Source organism: Atta colombica, unplaced genomic scaffold (assembly GCF_001594045.1).
Source record: "Atta colombica isolate Treedump-2 unplaced genomic scaffold, Acol1.0 scaffold125, whole genome shotgun sequence".
NCBI lineage: Eukaryota > Metazoa > Arthropoda > Insecta > Hymenoptera > Formicidae > Atta > Atta colombica.
Window position 1 is genome coordinate 305433 of NW_017259212.1, and position 20570 is coordinate 326002.

The 20570-nt window shown below is 30.4% G+C and overlaps 3 protein-coding genes across 4 annotated transcripts in view; 1 reads left to right on the top strand and 2 right to left on the bottom strand.

Annotated features, from left to right (window-relative positions):
- LOC108694796 (serine protease persephone-like) overlaps window positions 1-3991 on the bottom strand; it is a 7261-nt gene extending 3270 nt beyond the window's left edge. The window contains exons 1-2 of the mRNA XM_018204461.1: window positions 3631-3991; window positions 892-1146 (exon numbers count right to left, since the gene is read on the bottom strand). Coding sequence (XP_018059950.1) covers window positions 892-1146; window positions 3631-3718 — 343 coding nt within the window. The 5' untranslated portion in view covers window positions 3719-3991. The remainder of the gene's footprint in view (window positions 1-891; window positions 1147-3630) is intronic.
- Window positions 3992-6501: 2510 nt separating this feature from the next.
- On the top strand, window positions 6502-10338 carry LOC108694860 (serine protease snake-like). The gene is made up of 6 exons (XM_018204544.1): window positions 6502-6595; window positions 7453-7607; window positions 8180-8283; window positions 8607-8860; window positions 9570-9739; window positions 10140-10338. Exons 1-6 carry the CDS (start codon window positions 6520-6522, stop codon window positions 10305-10307), a joined length of 927 nt encoding a protein of 308 aa, XP_018060033.1. The 5' UTR covers window positions 6502-6519; the 3' UTR covers window positions 10308-10338.
- Window positions 10339-11368: 1030 nt separating this feature from the next.
- Window positions 11369-20570, bottom strand: part of LOC108694862 (protein phosphatase 1 regulatory subunit 3B) — a 34132-nt gene continuing 24930 nt past the window's right edge. The window contains exons 4-5 of one of the 2 annotated variants that reach the window (XM_018204545.1): window positions 19908-20425; window positions 11369-13433 (exon numbers count right to left, since the gene is read on the bottom strand). In XM_018204545.1, coding sequence (XP_018060034.1) covers window positions 20249-20425 — 177 coding nt within the window. In that variant the 3' untranslated portion in view covers window positions 11369-13433; window positions 19908-20248. Of the gene's footprint in view, window positions 13434-19907; window positions 20457-20570 lie in introns of those variants that run through there. The other variant, XM_018204546.1, reaches the window with a different exon arrangement.

Here is a 20570-nt window from a genome sequence, read left to right on the forward strand (position 1 = left end):
GTGTATGTGTAATATATTTTTTTAATATCAAGCTAATGCAAAAGAAGAAAAAAATATTTTAATGCTCCTGCTTATTCACTACAGTTATCTTGAATTGTGACGTCAGAAACGAGAAAGATAAGAAAATTCTACAAACTATATTAAAAAATGTAATTATTTTTTAATAAAATAATATTTATAATTGGTAGAAAATAGAATTATATAGTATACCGAAAATTTTCTTTATGTCTCGATAATCAATAAATAATGATGAATTTGAAATTGAATTAATTGGCTAACTAGAAAATAAAAAATACAAACAACAAAAAAACAAAAAAACAAAAAATAAATATAATTTTCGAAAATGAATACGATTTTTATTACAAAATAAAATGATAATTGCACCTTTCATTTATTTTATGCTCAGAAAATTGAAGAAATTGACTATGAGTATTTTTACAGTATTCTAAAATAAAAATTAATGGCTTATCATTATAAATGTAGTTCTTTTTCTCAATTATTCTCGACACATTTTACAAATCGTATTAAAAACAAATATTGTTTAAAAAGTATTTCCATTTTAATATATTTTAGAATTTTTATTATATAATTTCTCGCTTCTGACATTATCAATCTAAAGATCCTCAGTAAGTGATCAGAAATCTCATTTTCCATTCGAGTTTGCTGAAAATGTCTATATTACTTTAATAAACTATTAGTTTATCATTGCTAGAACCTGTTTATGTATATTTAAGAGACCGTATGCTTTTATTGTATGTTTACGTAAAGAATTCTTCTGAAGAGATAGAAGTATGAATAAAATTGCACGTTATGTTTAATAAATGTTAATGTTGTTTTAGCGTGTTCTTTATCTTTAATTAAAGAATAGATTGAAAAAAAATTTTTTCTTACTTGCTCGTGCTACAGCTCTTGATTCATCTAATTTCAAAGGTCGCATTGTATTTGTTCGTACAGTAGTCTCCTGTTGTACCGGCTTTGGCGTTGATTGAGTGATATGGTTTATTTCTGGGCAACATACTATTGGGTCGAAACCTAAATATCCGCAGGTTTGACTAGGCATTTTGCCTGCTAATAGTTCCTCATATACTTTTGGGCAGTCTTGTAAAGATTTGCAATTACCTGATGAATTGTCGATCGTGCATGACTCTGAAAATAAAAGACACATTAATTTATATTACATACAAATTTGTATTACAAATTTTTGCTAATCAGACAATTTTATTCCTATGCTTATCATCAAATCAGACAATTTGAGAATTACGTGACCGTTTTAGACATTTTATTGTCATCACTTTGAATTTATCAATTGAATTTGGAAATTTATTAAACATAACAGTGTAAAATTGTTATGATATTCACGTTTGTACAGCATTTACATTTAGACTATTTTTCACAACAAAGATTGATCAGATTCATAATGAAGATGTTTTATTTTATATTCCCAATGAACAAAATTATGAAAAAGTTCTTACAATTTCATAAAACGTTTGTACAATTTATATATCGGAAAATTATACGAGAAAAATTAATGTCAATTACATAATTATTTGTAGTTTTTATAACATCTATGATTACATAAAATTTAATCGATAGACAATATTCATATGAAGTTTTCATGACATCTTTACAATTATGTATAAATTAGAGTAATGTGATATTTATTTTAAGATTTTGTACCTATACTGATCATTATATGTTAATCGTCTGATAATACTCATTACAAGATTTTAAATTTTTGAAACGTCTTTACAACTATTATTTATAAATTAATTGTTTTGTAATATAAATGTTTTTGAAACGTTTATATAACTCTATATTTTAACTCGATTTTTAAGTAATTTCATTCATATTTTAAAATATTTATACAACTGCGAACAAGGATGTATTGTGTAGAAATAATGTGTATGTTTGTAAAACATTATAATTTTATATAAAATGAGGTTATTGTAATTATTATTATTAATCTATCCAAGGAGCACAAAGTTCTGAGAAAATACGAAAAAAATACTTTTAACAGTTTATAGTAAATTCATCATAAAAACTTATACGAGGAGTTGAATAACAATCAAATGCTAAATTGTCGGACAATTTATAGCTCAGAGTTAGCATGTTAAGTGAGGGGGGGGGGGAGGGAAGGGGAGTTCATGCTAATCACCCTAGCTAAATCTTAAATTTAAATCGAAACCACATTTTTAAAAATATATTCATTTATATACATGCCTATAAATAATGTTTGGCGTATCTCAAACATTTATACGCATGTACATAAATGATGAATATATGAAGATAAATATGAAGATAAAAATTATTTAATTTTGGTAATTATTGACGAAAGCTATATTAACATCTGTATATGATCTTTAAGATATTGTTTTATGATTAATTTTTTATGATTAATTATAAAACAGTTGTGTATTACAAATTTTAATACAGTTAATATAATGTTAAAAATGATTAGAAATTAGTTGTATAGATTTTTCACTTACCTAGAAAGTTATATATAAACATTTCAACGACATCATTACTTATATTTTTAAATTGCACAAGATGAGTTATAAAGTTTTAAAAAAAGTTGTATAAATATTTCTATATCAAAATTTGTTAGAACTAAAATAATAGAATTAAAATAAATGAATTGTTACACACTTTAGCACTTGTATTGGCTCTGATAAATAGCATTAATACATTTATTGACTTATTCGCTGCAGACTATTCTGTTTATATTGATAAAATTAATGATTACTATTTAAAAATATTTTTTTCGATTCAATTTTGGAACTAAAAATTTAAGAATAAAGATATTAATGTGAGACTTTTCAAGTTGAATTATTTATTGCTTTAAAATATTTATTATAGAAAAGAAAAGAGTTAGTTGTAACATTTAAGATTATTTTAGTAAATATAAATATAATTACGTAGACTAATTGAAAGGGATTTCATAAATTTATTTCAAGTATAATTTAAAATTTTATAATAATTTTCGTGCCACATGTTTTTTTCATAAATCTAAAAAGAATTGAGACTGATCTAAACAACAAATCGCGATAATGTCAAAATAACATTAAAATAAATTGTTATAATTTGAAAAGTGACTTTTAATTATTTTAGAGTCATTTTGATGTCATTTTGATTTTATGATGAATTTTTTTATTTGAAGATATATAAATTAATGAGATACAACATTGATTAATCTTTCTTGTTAACAAGATTGAGTCGGATTTATTTGTTATAATAAATTAAAAATACAAGCTTCTTTTTCAATGTCAGAAGTATTTTTACAAGCTTTGCAATTGTCAATTGTTAAATCATTATGACGAATACTAAATTATACAACGTAGTATATTACATGGATAAACACAAAACTAATTGTTGATGCTTGACGCGTAATTATCAAATAATTATTTCTTCTTTTGCATGCAAAATTAAAAGTAAAGAAATTACACAAAACCAAATAATACATTTATAATTATGTATTAAATATATAATCATTTATAATCAGACAAAGAAAACATATTACTGTATAATAGATTTTCTTTATTATACAGCACGTGGTTCGGAAGATTTTTCCATTCACTGAGAAGAATGCACTCGATATATTTGTTCCCGTATTTTTAGCGAACTAATACTCACGTCCGATGTACATTCCATGAGTCGGTGACAAGATCGAAACCAACATCAATAATAATAACGATGAAGCGATCGACACGCTCACTGGCATCCTCAGCCTTGGTCAGTCTTGATCACGCTATTTTCTCGTCTGATCCCAAAGACTCGTTGGCGATGGAAGATATACCTCGTCTAACACGTTTCTGTTTTTCCCGATCCCCACTCGATCGCTCATTCTCCCAGTGGTGGTGATGAACCACGAGGTCATTCTCGTAATGTACTTCTTGATAAATCAGTGGATCGTACATATGATTCCATTTACGTCTTGGAGGAAAATCTCAGCAAATCGATCTAATGGATAATTAAGAGGCAATGAATTGTCGCGTGCCGCAAGCGATCTGTAACAGGAATTGAAGCCTCTGTAATTCTTATGTGACCTTGATTGAAATCGTTGTAATTTCTGTAATTTCCATTTTTAATGTGCGAATCTTTCCCGCGAATTATTATCATGCATGTCGTCACGAAAAACGATACTAAAAAGTTATCTCTGCACGAAGAGAAGTTTTTCTTAGAATTTATCTTGAAAATATGACAATCGTGGAATAATATTGTATTTCGAAGAATTTTAATGTAAATCTCTCTCATTCATTAATACAACTACAATAAAGTATAAAATCAGTTTGATTAATTTTACTGAAGTGCATGATAAAAATTTGTTAAATAATGTATTACAACTACCATATTTTCAAGGTAAATTTTAAAAGAAAATTTTCTTCGTGTGCCTACATTATATTTCGTCATTTGAATTTAATGGAAATATAGATCATTAATTCCACAGATATCCAATGAATAATGAAATGTACATATATGATTTTGTATGCATTCATGTAATCAATTTCTCACTTCTTATTTGGATTTGTTAATTCATACTTAAAATATTTATATTTTTTTTAATAAATACTGAAATAAAAATTGTAAATAAAAGGCTTAAAATTGTAAATAAAAGCTAAATAAAAGGTAATAAAAGGCTTACAGCCTTTTCGTCTGAATATAGAAAAAATAATGTTGTATTAATAGCATTAATTTAGTGGGAAATAATCTTATTTACTCAATATAAATAAAAAAATTTATTTAATTTAAATATATATGTATTCTCTAACAAAAAATGTAAAGATGTAAACTAATTTAATTTAGTTTATTTTCATCTTTTTTGTTAGAGGATGCATGTATTTATCGAAAGAAATAAAAACAAATTAAATTAATTTTGCCAAATAAATAATTCTTTTTTTCCTCAGTACAATATTTTATACAAGTGTATCATACATATTATCTTGTTTGTCTTGTTCTTGTGTTGCATAAAAACAAGATAATATGTCATTGTCATTATCTTGTTTTTATGCAACACAGAAAAAACCGAAAATTTCGTTAGAATAATTGCAAAGAATCCTAGAATTGTATCTATGTTAGTCATATCTATCTCTTATTATTCTGCATTTTTACTATATTACGACAATTTTTTTACCGTATTCATTCAATAGGAAATACGTTAACTTACTTGAAATAAATGTATGTAACTTTCTTAAAAAAGTCTTGATACAAAGGATAACAGTCTGATTTATTTTATGATGACAATCGTTTAGCGCGTGCGCACGCGCAAAACGATTTATTTATAACGTAAGAGTAAATTGCAGATATTTGGAAATTTTTGTGATTCATTACAGAACTTAGATCTTATTACGATTAATATAATTTATTTCTTTTATGGTATCACTATTTCGTTTATAGATTACATATTACTAAGCTATTAGAGATCTAATAATGATTAGATATTTTTCAACACTTCAAATCGAACTTAATATATGGAACAAATCCGATTCGATCCATCATGATTGACGTTACGACGCTGCCAAAGGCCCGATGGGTTTGTTAAAGCCAGTTTCATTAAGATCGAAACACATATACAGGGATGTAGCATTTTTTAAATGTTATCTACAAGAAGTTGATACGATAATATACAATTAACATAAGTTTAATAATATATTAATTATTCTAAGATAAATTAATGGTTTCGCAGAAAATATGCATCTGTATGAAAGAGAAATATCTTTATGAATGAAGTAAAGTGTTAAATGTAAAATTTATGTCTCACGCATTCTAGGATGTATAATATAATAATACAGAAGAATGTAGTGTGTGTTTGAGTAATAATAAAATGATTTTTAATTAAATAGGATTTGTAAACGCTTTTTTAGAAGGTATAGCATTCTTAGCAAAATTCTTGCAAATTATATCTCAGGCTAATAGGTGATAAACAAAATTTTACAATTTTTGTTCTTTATTTTATAGAAAAATTTTTATTTTATAAAAGAAATCTTTATTTTATAAAAGTTAATTGAAGATTTACTTATCAATAAATACAATATTGAAAATTACTACAAATAATAATCTATTTTAGTAGTTACAAAAAAATTGTTTTGAAATACATACTTTCAAGTATTTAAAACATCTCTTGTTAAATCTGAAATTTAAGTTAATGTTTTGTTTAATTGATGTTATGTGTGTGTTTGTATGTAAAAAGAAGATTATGTTTTTATCGTGAGCGTGAGTAATGATATGCGGTTAAATCAGAACACAACGCAGTTTTTCTACGAAATAACTGATTATTAAGGTACAATACCTACTTACAAGGAAGCAGACGCAAACATTTTATGAAATGCACCAAGAAGAATTCAGCGGATACGTCATTGCTTGTAGTTCCGCTAATATCTTTAATGACATTTTGATTCATGGATCAATCGTTAATAAACGACCTCATCGAGCAATCCGCATGCACTTCGTTATGCATTATATTGTTTTTAAGGCGAGAATTTGCCTTTGTTCGAAGGTAGTGTCGGTACGTCGTGGATTTACAACATGCACAGAGAGCTTGCGATCGTGTTGTTCATCACAATTTTATTTAAGAATTCCGCGGCGCGAAAAAGTGAAGAAAGTTAGTCTATCTACTTCATTATATCCACGGATTCAAAGAATTGTTTATTTCGAATCACACACATCACGCACACATATCATGATTTCAATGTATCTTATTTTCTTGCCAAACTTAAAATTAATTTTTTATAGATGGAAATTTTTAATATTAAATATTTTAGCAATTAATTACAAAATTAAATAAATATTTGTTTAAATTAAACTCTTAAAAGTGATTAAAAAATAAGAACAATGCTTAATTTAGAGACTTATATGTTATGTGCAATTATTTGTTTCAGTTTTCGTATCACAAATCTCCATACTTTAATAATCTTTAAGTCTTTAATTTTATCTAAAATTTTTCATTAGAAATCAAAATCGAGTTTTTATAAAATCTTCCATAAAACCTTTGTTACTGGAAAATCAATTCTAATTAGGCTGCAGTTTACTGTAAATGCTTCAAAGCATTTGATTGACCAAGCATTTGCTTGACCAAAGAAAATAAAATTTAACTAATTGGCCAATCACAAAAAAACATTTCAAAACAGTTTGTAATTGCAGATAATTATAGAACTATTCTTCATTATGCGAATATGTGCTTTGATTACAAGAAGCGTGTATATTTATTTAGATTAACATACAAATAGATGCACATTTCGCAGGAGATGCATTAAGTAATCATGACGTTCAATAATAAATTAATGAACTACACATTTTGCAGCAAAAGAATTATGCGTATAAATGAATTTAATAATAAAAATAATTTCCATATGTTCCCATAATTCCCTCACATCGTAATTGCACCATAAATCATTTCCCACGCATTTTCCGCTATGATCTGCATAATTTCCAATTTGCATAATCCTCGCTTCTTCGTAGAATGTAAAGAATACGCCGATCTAGTTTACGAAATGGAGAACTCGCCGACTTTACGTATCAATGCCGACTCGAATAAAGTTTCCCGCTGCTCCGTTGTTGAGACACCTCTAATCATCGGCGGAATCCAAGCGAAACATGCGGAATTTCCGCATATGGTGAGAGCAAATACGTATTTATCGCAATCTGCAAAATAATGAAGAATATAATGTTGTTGAATGTTGTGACAAACATATAAGCATTAACATTTGTAGACAATGAAAATTGTTTTCTAAATTTTAATTACTTAATAGAAAATGATGATGATTAATATAATTGTCACTAATATAATGTTATGTAAACAATGTAATATAAAATTTATGCTTATATAAAATTATTCATAAATATGCAGAAAAAACATAAAATTAAAAAATATAAACTATATAATAAAAAAATTTTTTTAATATATATGTAAAATATACTTTTGCATATCTCTATAATTTTTAAAAATAGAAAATAATAATTGCAAATATTAAATTTTATTATATTTTTGTTAAATAAACTAAGTAATTTGTCTAATAATTTTTGCTATTTTATTGTCACACATTGCATAGCAATAATTTTTGCTTTTATATGCATTTATATCCTAAAAACGTGTCATTTGGAATCCTTTATAATAACATAATATAGATTTCCATGTAACATTTTAATCATCAAAATAATTAACAGAACAGTATTTTCCATATCATAGGCAGTGATAGGTTATGGCAAAGATGTATCCTGGCAATGCGGAGGAAGCATCATCTCCGAGAATTTTATTCTGACAGCGGCGCACTGTATGGAATCCCCGGACAAGTAATAATTTTGTTACAATTATTTCTTCGCACTTACATCATTACTATATTATCATCGATTTTGGATATCAAATAGAAACTTATATTAGGGCAGGACTATTCGATCAGTTTCAACTTTAAAGTAATACAAATATTCACAACAACAAACAATATCTCTTTGCAGTGACGTGTTTAAAACGTCACGACGTGCTTTACAATTGCTCTTTGAGAATACAAGCACAATTTTTAAATATTCGATATGTGCTGCTCGGAAACATGAACGTTACGCAGAAATGGATGAAAAAACTGTATTCTGTTACTAAATTACATCTACGTGTTTCTTAGGGGTCCTGCAAGCAAAGTGCGAGTCGGCTTAATTAATCTGTTAACTCCTGGCGGTGCTATGCAGGAAAGGAACGTCGTGGAAAGAATTAAGTATCCAGATTACAAATTTTCGGTCAGTTACCACGATATAGCATTACTCAAGCTTGAACAACCATTGAAGTTGAATCCTCAAGTGAGACCTGCGTGCCTCGAAATAGAATCCCAACTACCAGGAAAAAGTGCTATCGCCTCTGGATTTGGGAAAACATCCTATGGTCAGTATCTTTTAAAATCTAATCTACAATATGCTTTTTGCTTCCTGTTTCTAGCGTTTTACTTCGTACTTTTTTGCGACTGTTTTATCGATAATCATATTTTTTATTGTCTTGTATGAAGTTCATCAATTTTTATCTCAATCGACATAGAGAAAAAACAGAAAAAACAGAAAAAGAGACAAAAAGAGCAAAGATAAAAAGCGGTAATAGGCAAAAAACAGGAAGCAAAGAACTTATTACAGATTAGATTTAAATTTTTTTTGTTACAAATATAGTAAGTAAAATGTGAAACTTCGCGATTATTGATGCGTAAATAATATATAAGGCGATAAGATTCGCAAACAATTGAAATATACTTATCAATAAAGTTAATAGGAAATGTTTTAACTCGGAATCAAACTAGTTTGTACTTGAATTCCGCATTGAGGAGAATTGAAATCCAGAAACATTTATCTTATCGCCTTATAAATATATTATTTATGCATCAACAATCGCAGAGCTTCATTAGCATTCTATTTATATTTGATTTATTCTTAGAACCACGGAACTATTTTTATTATTATTATTTTTATTATTATTATTTTTATTATTATTTTAATTTTCATGTTTATGTTAAATTTAATAATAGTAAAAATTTAATAATAGTAATTTTATATCATTTATATTCCTTTTTTGCATATTGAGAGATATAATGTGAGATATTGTTCAGAATCCAGTACTGGCAGCAACGAATTGATGAAAGTCCAGTTGAACTACATTTCCGAAAATGAATGTAAAAAGACTTATGCTGAAGATCTTGGTACTCGGCGACTACCTGATGGTTTAATATCGAGCTTATTTTGCGCCGGCATAATGGAAGGCGGCAAAGACACTTGTCAGGTGAAAAATTGTTTAAAATTATTTTTAAATCTTTTATTTTTTAAAATAAATTTTTGAAAATAAAACATTTCATATTCTTCAGATTAAGGATTTTGTTATACACCATACTCTTTACTTATTTTTGAATTTATTTCGACTTCCGAAGTCCTCAATTTTAATTTAAAGACTAAAGAAATTTATATATGTAATTTTAAAGATATATCAGTAAATATATACATTATGTATTATAAAGAATAACTACACATAATATATTTAAATTAACTAAATTTGATAAATTTTACTTCTAAAAAATATCAGTAATATTCTTACTATTAAATATAATCATGTATTTTAAAGATCCTAATGTATTTTAAAGAATTGTGAAAAGATTGGAATAGAGTCTAATTTGGTATATTTGTAGGGTGATAGTGGCGGTCCGTTGCAAAGAATTCTTGCGGAACCTTACTGCATGTACAGCATCGTTGGTGTGACAAGCTTCGGCAAGTTTTGTGCCTTTAAATCATCGCCCGCGATATATACTAAAGTTAGTTGTTATCTCGATTGGATTGAGAATATTGTTTGGCCATAAAAATCATATACGAAAGTATATCAATGCGATTCTCAAATTTAATTCCAACGATTTCAATAAATAGTAAAGAATAATTATATGAAGTTATCGAGATAGTGAGAATTGAGGAATAATTAGAATAAATAATAACAGATAATATCATCATATTATAATCATTACTATAATTTTTATTGCAAAAGAGATAATATTTATTGATATATTTACAATGTGGTACCCAAATGTATGTATATACGTACGATCCAGTGTAATGAACATATGTACTTTTACTCAGGTAGTACATCCTAATTAATAACAACCAACAATGATAAAATGTATACAATATATAATGACTACGCTCTGTAAAAATAGAATAATATTCAACCCACACAATTCGGATAAAAGATTCGGTAAAACAACGCCGTAACATTAACTTTAATAGATGTTATAGTATGTCTAGTATATATTGGAAGATACACACATAAAATTATTAAATATTACAAGTGGCTAATAAAAATACAGAAACGAGGACTTATAACATGATAAAAAAATCTACAGAGACGTGATCTACTTATTAGAAGAAATATCTCGGTAATCGTCCAGTAAGATAAGAGATGCTTAAAATTTCCATCGAGACGCAATTAAAATCCTTAATGAGTACGTATATTATTTACATTATGTACGTGATTTAAGTTATCAGTCTTACGGCTCTCGAAAGGAAATAACGCATATATGTACATACACACGCTAGCGTGAGGTCTCGTTATATTGACTAACGACTGATATTCGACGAACAGACACGAACTTGAACTGGAGCAGCAGAACCGGTGCACAAACTGGCTTCTTTGCAATAAAATTATCAATCTACGTTTTTCCAATACATTTGTTCGTAGCTTCTTTTAATTCGCTTAAAAGATAAAGAGAAGATAAAAACAAAGAAGATAAAAGAACGAGAGAAGAATTGAAGAAAAAAAAAGAAAGATGAAATCAGAAATAGAAAGAAAAGGAAAGGAAAGATAACAAAAGAAATAGTAGAAAATAGAAATAATAAATTTCTATTTGATTTGTTTATTGAAAGATTTGATGTTAAAATCTATCTCGCTGAGAAAGCGTAACGAAAGTGGAATATCAATCGTTATCTACTTTGAAGAATAGAACTGCAAAGAATCCCTACGAGCAGAGAAAGCAGTTCCGTCTACAGTGCTGCTATGAAAGCCTGATGCAAGACGCGTAGAATGGCGTCTGCAAATCACCGGGTGGAGTCTGGCCATTTCTCGTAGTCATGCCGACGTTTCTTTCCAACAATTCTGCAACTTAAAGCACTCTCTCATTCATCGCGAAAGCAGTGCCGCCTCCGGTTGCCCTCTCGTTTCCTGAAAGCAAAACTCAGGTCTCTGAGCATTCGAATATTGCTTTCGTTTAACAATGCGGGTGGCATTGTATTTCCGTGCTAAACCCCACACACTAGCTAAAGAGACATGCATTTAATTTCAAACGAGAGGCTTGAAGAAGTACAGGTACAGACATTGAAGTGACAGCGTTTTGAACATGCTGGAAGAGCTAGAGTCAGAAGTGACTTCAAAGAAACTTTACAGGATGTTTCATATATAGAAGCCCGCCAGATAAGAGATAAGAATGAATCGGCAAGAAATGTTTGCTGCCAAAAAGTATCGAAAGATGATCGTGAGTTCACAAGCATTCATGCTCCATTCCGCCGTTGCTATTTCGATGCGAGCCTTTGCGATCGCACTGACTACTAATTCGTGAATACCTGAATAAAACTGACGTTTCATAATCGAAACATTTATACAAGCTTTTTACAAAGTTATTTCGGAAGAAAATATCAAGCATGATAATTCAACTCATGTACATTATAGAATTTCTTTTTACATATATTCACGAATTAATAGTAGTCGATTGCGTACGTTTCAGCGTTCATTCATATACGATGTAATCGAGATGTCGATAGATTCATTCAGTATTATCACAGTTCATTCGCTTGTTCTATTTATTTTGAAATTCTACTTGCTTAAACGCGTTGATTCAAGCAAGCAGATGGTCCGCAAAACGCGTGTGTACATACATGTATCACGTATACGCTCACTCTGTATATACATGTATATAAAACATAAATCTTCGTTAAAAAATTCTTTGTGAAAAGTGAAAGCCAAAGATAGTTAAAATACATATAGGTATAGTTGCGCTTTAAATTAGTAGTTCAACACTTCATAAGATATATCTGATATCGTTTATTTTCTCAATTCGGATATTCTAACAGTATGGTGTAACGACCATCGAAATTTCGTGTCCACCGTGCGAAGCTATGATTTATTGCTCTCTAATCGAATAAAAACGGTACGTGTCGAAAGAGGAACTATAAAAGACACGGCATATAGCATCGGTCACAAAATAAATCTGCCGTTAATAGTTATCATTTCGTCGTTTCCTACTACTATTCACATCGACTACGAACGGTATCTGCCTTATGTTTCTCGCAATTGTTAAAAATAAAACTTTTCAACGACTCGATAACGATAATACGATTGCTCAAATAACGCAATAATAGGCTTAAAGAACGTAGAAAGACTTGCAAGGATCGTTTTATAAGCTTACATTGCTTAGACGATGCTGAGCATATGAGACAAACCTCTATAATTCCTTAAGGCACTCTAAGGCACATTGCGATACAATTTTTTGCGCAGTAATCTCGCAATGCTAGTTACCTCACGAGACCCACACGCGTTTCCTATCTCCCGTTATGCTCGTAAAAAATAATTGACACGGGTGATGATTTGTGTTCCGCAGAGAAGATAGTATTGACAGTGCCGAGAGGAAGAAAGATAGAAAAAAAGAAGAGAAGAAGAAAAAGAGGAAGAAGGAAGAAATGGAGAAAGCTTACAGAACTATAACATTGGCCGATATGACGAGACCAGCGAGATTTGGGTCGAGGGTGGAAGCTCAAGACGGATTCCTGTTCACAGGCCGAAATCCCCAGGAATGAAGAAACGGAGGAGGAAGAAGAGAACATTTGAGAAAATAACGTGCGACAATGATGTCCGCATTGGTGAGCGTGATCACTGATGTTGTAGCTGGAGGTAGACGTTGAATGATTTTCATGAACCGGTCGTACGATGACGCGGATGCTAAAACCTGTAACAGTAATGATATATGATAAGACAACGCGCAACTTCGACTAATATTAATAATATCTATAACATGAAAATAAGAATCGAAAATGTGCGTTAAGTATAATTGCAACAAAATAATAATTGTAGTAGAACATATTGCGGAAAAAGGTAATAGTTATTAAATGTATTTTGTTTATAATATACATACACGGAAAGTATAATTTTGAAGTATTTAAAAAGTTGGCTAAATAGATTTGAAAATAATTTTGATAAATCAAAATAATTAATCTATGACGCTCAAATTGATTGCTAAAATGATAAAACTGTTTACAATATTGCTAATCATTTTTTAATTTTTAATATAATTGTTTTGATAGTTATTTTCAGATCTAAAAATATCCAAAATTATTTTCAGATCTATATCCAATAAAATTTTCAAATACCTTAACAAAATTATTCTTTACGTATATTGGTGTAATACTACTTTACGTATATTGGTGTAATATTACTTAGTAAAAATACTAAACGTAATAAAAGTAACCAATCATTTGGTAATAGATAGAAATATAATATAATATTTAGAAACATTTAGTTTGTTTTAATTATTTTAATTTTAATTTAATATTATAATATTATATATTTACTATATTTAATATAATAAGTATATGTAATTGAAATTATTTTTCCAAATTTCTAATAACTCAACAACTATAATATAACACACTGTATTATATTACAGTTATTTTGTTGAGTTATCCTCTTGAGCTGGCATGTTACATTTACGTTACATTGTATTTACTAAGGCATCATCTAGGCTACATTATTACTAGACTTTTTTCAGTATGTTATATATAGCAAACAGGATTTAAGCTCAATTTCTATATATCATCTTCTGGACGCAATAAGATACGATCAATAAAAAAAATGCAATATTTTTAAGAATCTGCATGATGAAAATTTCTGCAATTATGAAAATAGAAAATAGTGGATTAATGATATATTCCAAGCCATGGTAAATCCAATCAATCTATATTTAAAATGCATAACATGTCGTTGCATCGAGTTTTAACCCAGTTTCAAAAACTAATCACTAGTTTAATTTGACGTTAGAGATAATTTTCTTTTTAATTTATGTAATATAATCAGTAAAATATAATTACTAAGAAGACGTTGTCAAAAAACTTAATGTTCTTTTTCCTTTCGTTAGCATAGACTAGTTCGAATATGATTAAGAAATATAGACTGGTTCAAATATGATTAAAAGCGCTTTTGGTCTCCATGATGGAATTGAAACGCATCGGAGAAGTCGCGGCGACCACTGGCTGAGATTTCCAGGGTTAACAATGCTCAGCAATTAAAACAGTTGCCTTTTTCCCCACGACACGGAATGTATGTGTCGAGTACGTAGATATGTATTACATATACGAGAACGCATGCAAAGTGCGAGCAAGCAGGCAACGAGCACCAATCGCTCGAGGTTGTCGAGAAGTCGAGATTACCCCGGTCCGTCCCACGCGTCTAGACGTCTTAAAGCTTTTTTTTTTCATTTTCTTTCTCTCTTTCTCCCTCCCTCTCTCACTCACTCTCTCTTTTTCGCTCTCGGTGATCACCAAGGCGTGGTACGCCATACGGCGTGACCGCGGTGCGGCACGGACGCACGGTGTACACGATCCTGCGCCACTACTTCTCGCAACCACGCCTCGAATAATGTCTACAGGATATCTCAGAAGTCGCGCACTTCCTCCGCACCGGAGATACAATTCATTGCTAAACTGTCTCAATGTTGAGAAACGTATAGATAAGGAAAGTTTCGCTCGCGAACAAGAGTTCAACCCTCTGATGCACTTCAAGGATTAAAATTATTCCTGCAACTTTTCTTATCGCGCATATGCAACTACAGCGATATCGGGTTACCGAGAAATTATATTCTGGTTTATATTTATCGTGTTATACTCGAGAGCAATATGTAATTGCGTCGTGTATAAAACTTTCAAACGAGGTGATAATTGCATCGTACATCTGAGGGTTAAGAGGCCATCGGATTGTTTGGCATCAAAAAATTGTACATATACTGCCGGATGTTGTCGAGCGGTGCCAGATACTCTTCGCAAATAAGGAGTATAATAACGATATAACAATATAATCGAGAAAAAAATTAAAATCCCGATGATGTTAAATGTTAATATATCATAATAATAATAATAATATAATTAATATATCGTAATAATAAGTATTAATACATTAATATTGCAATAATTAACAAACATTAAAGAAATATCTAAGTATAATAATGTGTTACACTGTGTAATAAGAAATAATAATCAAATTAATAAGTGTTAAAAATAGCAAATAGTGTAAAAAGAGAAAGGCGAGAGAATACAGTGCTAATGTAGAGTTCCAATATTTTAAGCGGATTTCCATTTGAAATATATTTTCATTCATATTTATTGAAATCCAGAATAATATTTTCATTTGAGGCGTCCTGTACATATCTTCACGGATAAATATGTATGTACGTAATGAATGATACCGACGGCAAACTACGGCGTTGTACTTTTAAAATATGGTTACCTCCCGGCATTGACATAACGCGTTTACTTAATTTTTAAGCGAAATTAAATCTTTCATGTCTGAAGTAATTCTACCTCGGAAAAGCGTTTAAAGAATAAGAAATTTTTTTTAGAATTCATATAAGAAAAATAATTTAATATATATATATATTACAATAAAAAGAAAATTTAATATTAATTTTAATAATTTTAAGGTAACTAAAAATATCTCCGATTTAAATTTGTGAATGTATGAATTTTTTTAGATGGTATATTTTATTCCAAAAATTCCTGAAATATTATATGTGAATGTTTATTTCATCTTCAGAATTTATGGAAAAATTAATATTATTGATATTATATAACATCACAGAAGGATCTTAATACATTCATAAAATAAAATTTAAGACTATTCGTTGTCTCTTGACTATTCGAATGTGTAAATCATGGAATTTTGCAAATCTGCAAATTACGATATAATTACATCTCTTTAAATCGCGATTCTTCATAGCTTTTTTTCTTGTTACATCCTCTCCTTTTAACATGTCTGAAAATATAAGCATTAAAGCCATTTGTTTTGTCCATTGCCAAACGACATCGCGAGAAAGCTCATCGTGCTGGCAAATGTAGACGGATTTAGCGGCACCGGAGCGAAGTGGGTTAACGCGTTCGCACCAGGGTCGGGTTTCGCAAATCTCGAATAGAGCCGTCGAACGAGTCAAACTGAATACAAATCTGTCTCGGTATATACATACATTTCGAGTACCTCGGTTTGGACAGATCAGGGTCGAGGACATATTGGGCTTGGAAAAGATCAGTTTTGTTTGTTATACTTATAACAGCATGCACGAAACGATGTGCTAATTGGCAGTGTGTCAAGGACATCTTTGCTTCCTTTTTGGCCGTGAAAATGATTCGAAATACTTGCCGTTACTGTAGAACAACAAGAGTCTTATGTCGTAAGAAATTAACCAATCATAATCGATTATTTTTCTTACATTCGACTGTGTGATTAATTAAAAAAATTGAAAGTTAATTCTCACATACAATACAGAAGATGGCAGCAACATTGCAACGTTTCCTACGTTACTGCAATATTGCTGGAATGCAAACTGTGTTGTATCGGTTTCATATGACTTAAGATTTATGTCTCCTATTATAGACCCTGCATAATTTCAAAATTTTCGAACGATGATACGCAATCTTCTCTATAACCCAATAAGCACCAACAATATAAACATAACAACAATATTATAATTTCTTACGCAACAATATAACAGCTGTTACGTATAATTTGTGTTATATTACATTTATATTGTTGAGTGAGAAACTATAATTATTGATGTAATTTTCCTATTAGGTGAGCAGCCTTTGCCTCGAATAAGAAAGTAAAAGTATTTGGAATATCGTTAATGAATTGCGGCATGGCTTTCAGACAGAAAATGTAGTAAGTTTGCACTATCGGCAACGTTTGCACTACTGGCACAAGAAAAAACCGACAAAGTGAATGAATGTATGCGTAAATATACATACATTCCTTCAGGAAAGCGATTAAAAGCTATCATCCCGACGATACCACATAGGCCAGTTTCCCCTTCATTCACACTCGTGACTTCTGCGTTATTTATATAACATTTATCGAAAGATTAATACTTGGCTCGCTTATTGGATGCGTCCAACTTGATTCTATCAAATTCGTAACACACCTATTCTATAAATAGATTTTTTCTACACAATTTCAAATTTTGCTGTAGAATATGTCTCGAAAGCTAAGTTTAGGATCCAATTCATTAACTATCAAAGTTTATCAAAACCTAAACACAGCGAAAAACACATAAAAAAAAACGTAAGATGTAAGCAGTAAGCAAAACGGCTAATCACAGTAGAGAACTACTTTACATTCTGTGATTGGCCGATTCTCTTACTGCATCTTAAGTATTGCTTATATTTTCTTATTGCTTATATTTTTTTATGTGCTTCTAGCTTATTTTATTATCTGCAATAAGTCGATCAAACACTTCATTTTCCGTAATTTTCAAATCGAAAAGGAAGTCTTTAGAGAAAATAGTTTCTTTATTTTCAAGTTCGTGATATTTTTCTGTTTTTTTTTATAGCTCATGCATGCATCACGACGCGATGGATCTATAAACACGACGATAGAGAGACAAAACAAAGACGAATCGAGAATGAAGAACGAGAGATGAAAGAAGATGCGGCACGAACATATGCGGGAGGGAATGAAATCGGCGTGCCATGTCATTGCGTGGTAACAACCTTTCGTTAAGGCGATTAGAGTCGCGCGACTCTCCTCGTCGGTCGGGCCTGTTATCGCGCTTGTCTCGCACACGACGCCGTCGACGGTCGACCACGTTATTTATAGAGAGAAAGTCTCAAGCGTTCGAGCAGCGAGAAAGGCCATTCGAAATTTTGCGAGGTTCGCGATTTCGCGATCATGCTTCGATCGATCGCGCAGTGCAATTTGCGTGCGAAACGCCAAGATAATGACAAGATCAAAGTTTTGTTCTTCCTAGAGCTTTCGACTATGCTTAAAAAGAAGCTCGTTGCACTTGCCGGTTAATAATAGCTCGTGGGAGCGTGGTACTATTCCGTCTGTGCGCGCGCGAGACGAGGTACATAAATAGATAGAACAGTCGTCGTAAGTTTAGAGAGTGGAAGCAATGAGTTTTCATTTTGTAATGTTCAATGAGTTCTCGCGTTTTAATGTAATGTTTTCTTTTTAACTTTATGTTTGAAAGAAAAAAATCTAGTTAAATGTGATTGGTATACTGTGTTTTAATAATTTTTTGTCCTTAAATTTATTTTTATTTTTATTTAAGAAAAAAATATGCAGTTAAAATATGTAGCAAACTGATATTTTAATTCCAAATTAAGCTTTTATATTATCAGGAAAAAGAAGTTAAATGTTTTCATTGTAGAAATAAAGATTTTAGTTAGTTAGTAAAAATAATTAAATAATAATAGTTTAAATTGTTATTTATTTGCATTATAATATAAAAATATTTTCATTATTTAATTACTGTTTTCTGTCAAAATATTTCTTCATGTTTATTGAACTTGAAAATAGTAACGTACTCACGAGCATATTTGAAATGCTTCATTAAAATTCGAAAATATTATAATCTCTTAAGAAGCAAAGAACATCTTGCTGACGTTACTGCTTATTGCATTTAAGTATGATACATCGGTATATAACTGCATAATTCTCATTTCATACTTTGTACGTGCATGGATCAGCCTATAAAAATACTTGCTATTTCAAGCACGTGTAAGGAGTGTAAGGATACGAGCACTTGAATAAATCCGTTCAGCTTAAAACGAGTATGGCAGTGAAAGTTGTCGAAGAATCAAATTTACAAAACGTGCTTCGAAATTTGATACGCGTTCAATATAAAAGTTTCTATTTTAATAGAATTATTAAAAATCGAATGTATTATATTATATTTTGCGTATACAGAACCAACAATTTTATTGAAGTACTTAAAAATTTAACTAAATACAGGTCTAAAAATTCTGTTCGGACCATTAAAATAATTATCGGACGCTAAACTAATTTTTCTAGAATGTTAAAACTTTTTTATATAATTGTCAATGTTTAGCGTTCTACATAATTATTTTAATGACTAATAAAATTATTTTCAGATCTATATTTAGTTAAATTTCTGGATACTTCAGCGCAAAATTATTCTTTCCGTGTCATTCATAAAAATATTACAAGTAACATAAATCTAATTATAAAAATTATGTCTATGCAGGTTTTCAGTTCTATCGCGAACATTTAGTGCTCACTCAGCAGATTTGTTTAAGTAGCATTTTATCACGCAAATCACCTTTTTCTTTCAGGCCATCGCCCATTGCGAAAATAAACGTTAAAACTCGGCGAAGTATTCTTATACGAAAGAAAAGATAAGGGGAGAATCGGGGCTTACCGTGTAGATTGCGTTATCCAACGCTCGGCGTCGTCCGGCTCTGCTGCTCGTGCTATCATTCTCCCGATTGTTTTTTTTCTCCCGCATGCGCACGCTCTTGTTTCCTCGTTCTCAATTCGAGAATCATCGCACAGCTTCTCTTCTCATGTCCTCGCGTTTATTCCTCTCCGTTCCTACATCCCTGGCGACTCACGTGCCTCACGAGATGCTTCCTGCTCGTGGTCCCGCGTGATCTACGTCTTGGCGAAATCGCCGAGATGAGAAAAACTGGAGGAGTTTGTACAGCTTCGTACATGATTTCGATATCGAGACGAGGGGACATGACCTCATCGCCGGTCAATTCACCAATAGGGTGCATCGTTGGCCAGGTGCTGCCAAGATGCGAATTCGCTCCAGGTACGCATATTTAACCTGGTAGCTTCCGCGATCTGCGGCACACTGCCGTCCCTCGTTCCGTTGGAGAGCCCGTCGCATTTCGTCGTCTGGCTGTTATCACATCGTGCGGCTGGTACTCGAGGCTGAAGCATCGGTATAAGGTGTCTCAATTCTCTGCGCATCGTTACAATTAATTAAAAAAAAAATTCGGAATTTATTTGACCTACCAATTTTTCTATACATAAAAGAGAGGAAAAATTTTATGATATATATATATATATATATATA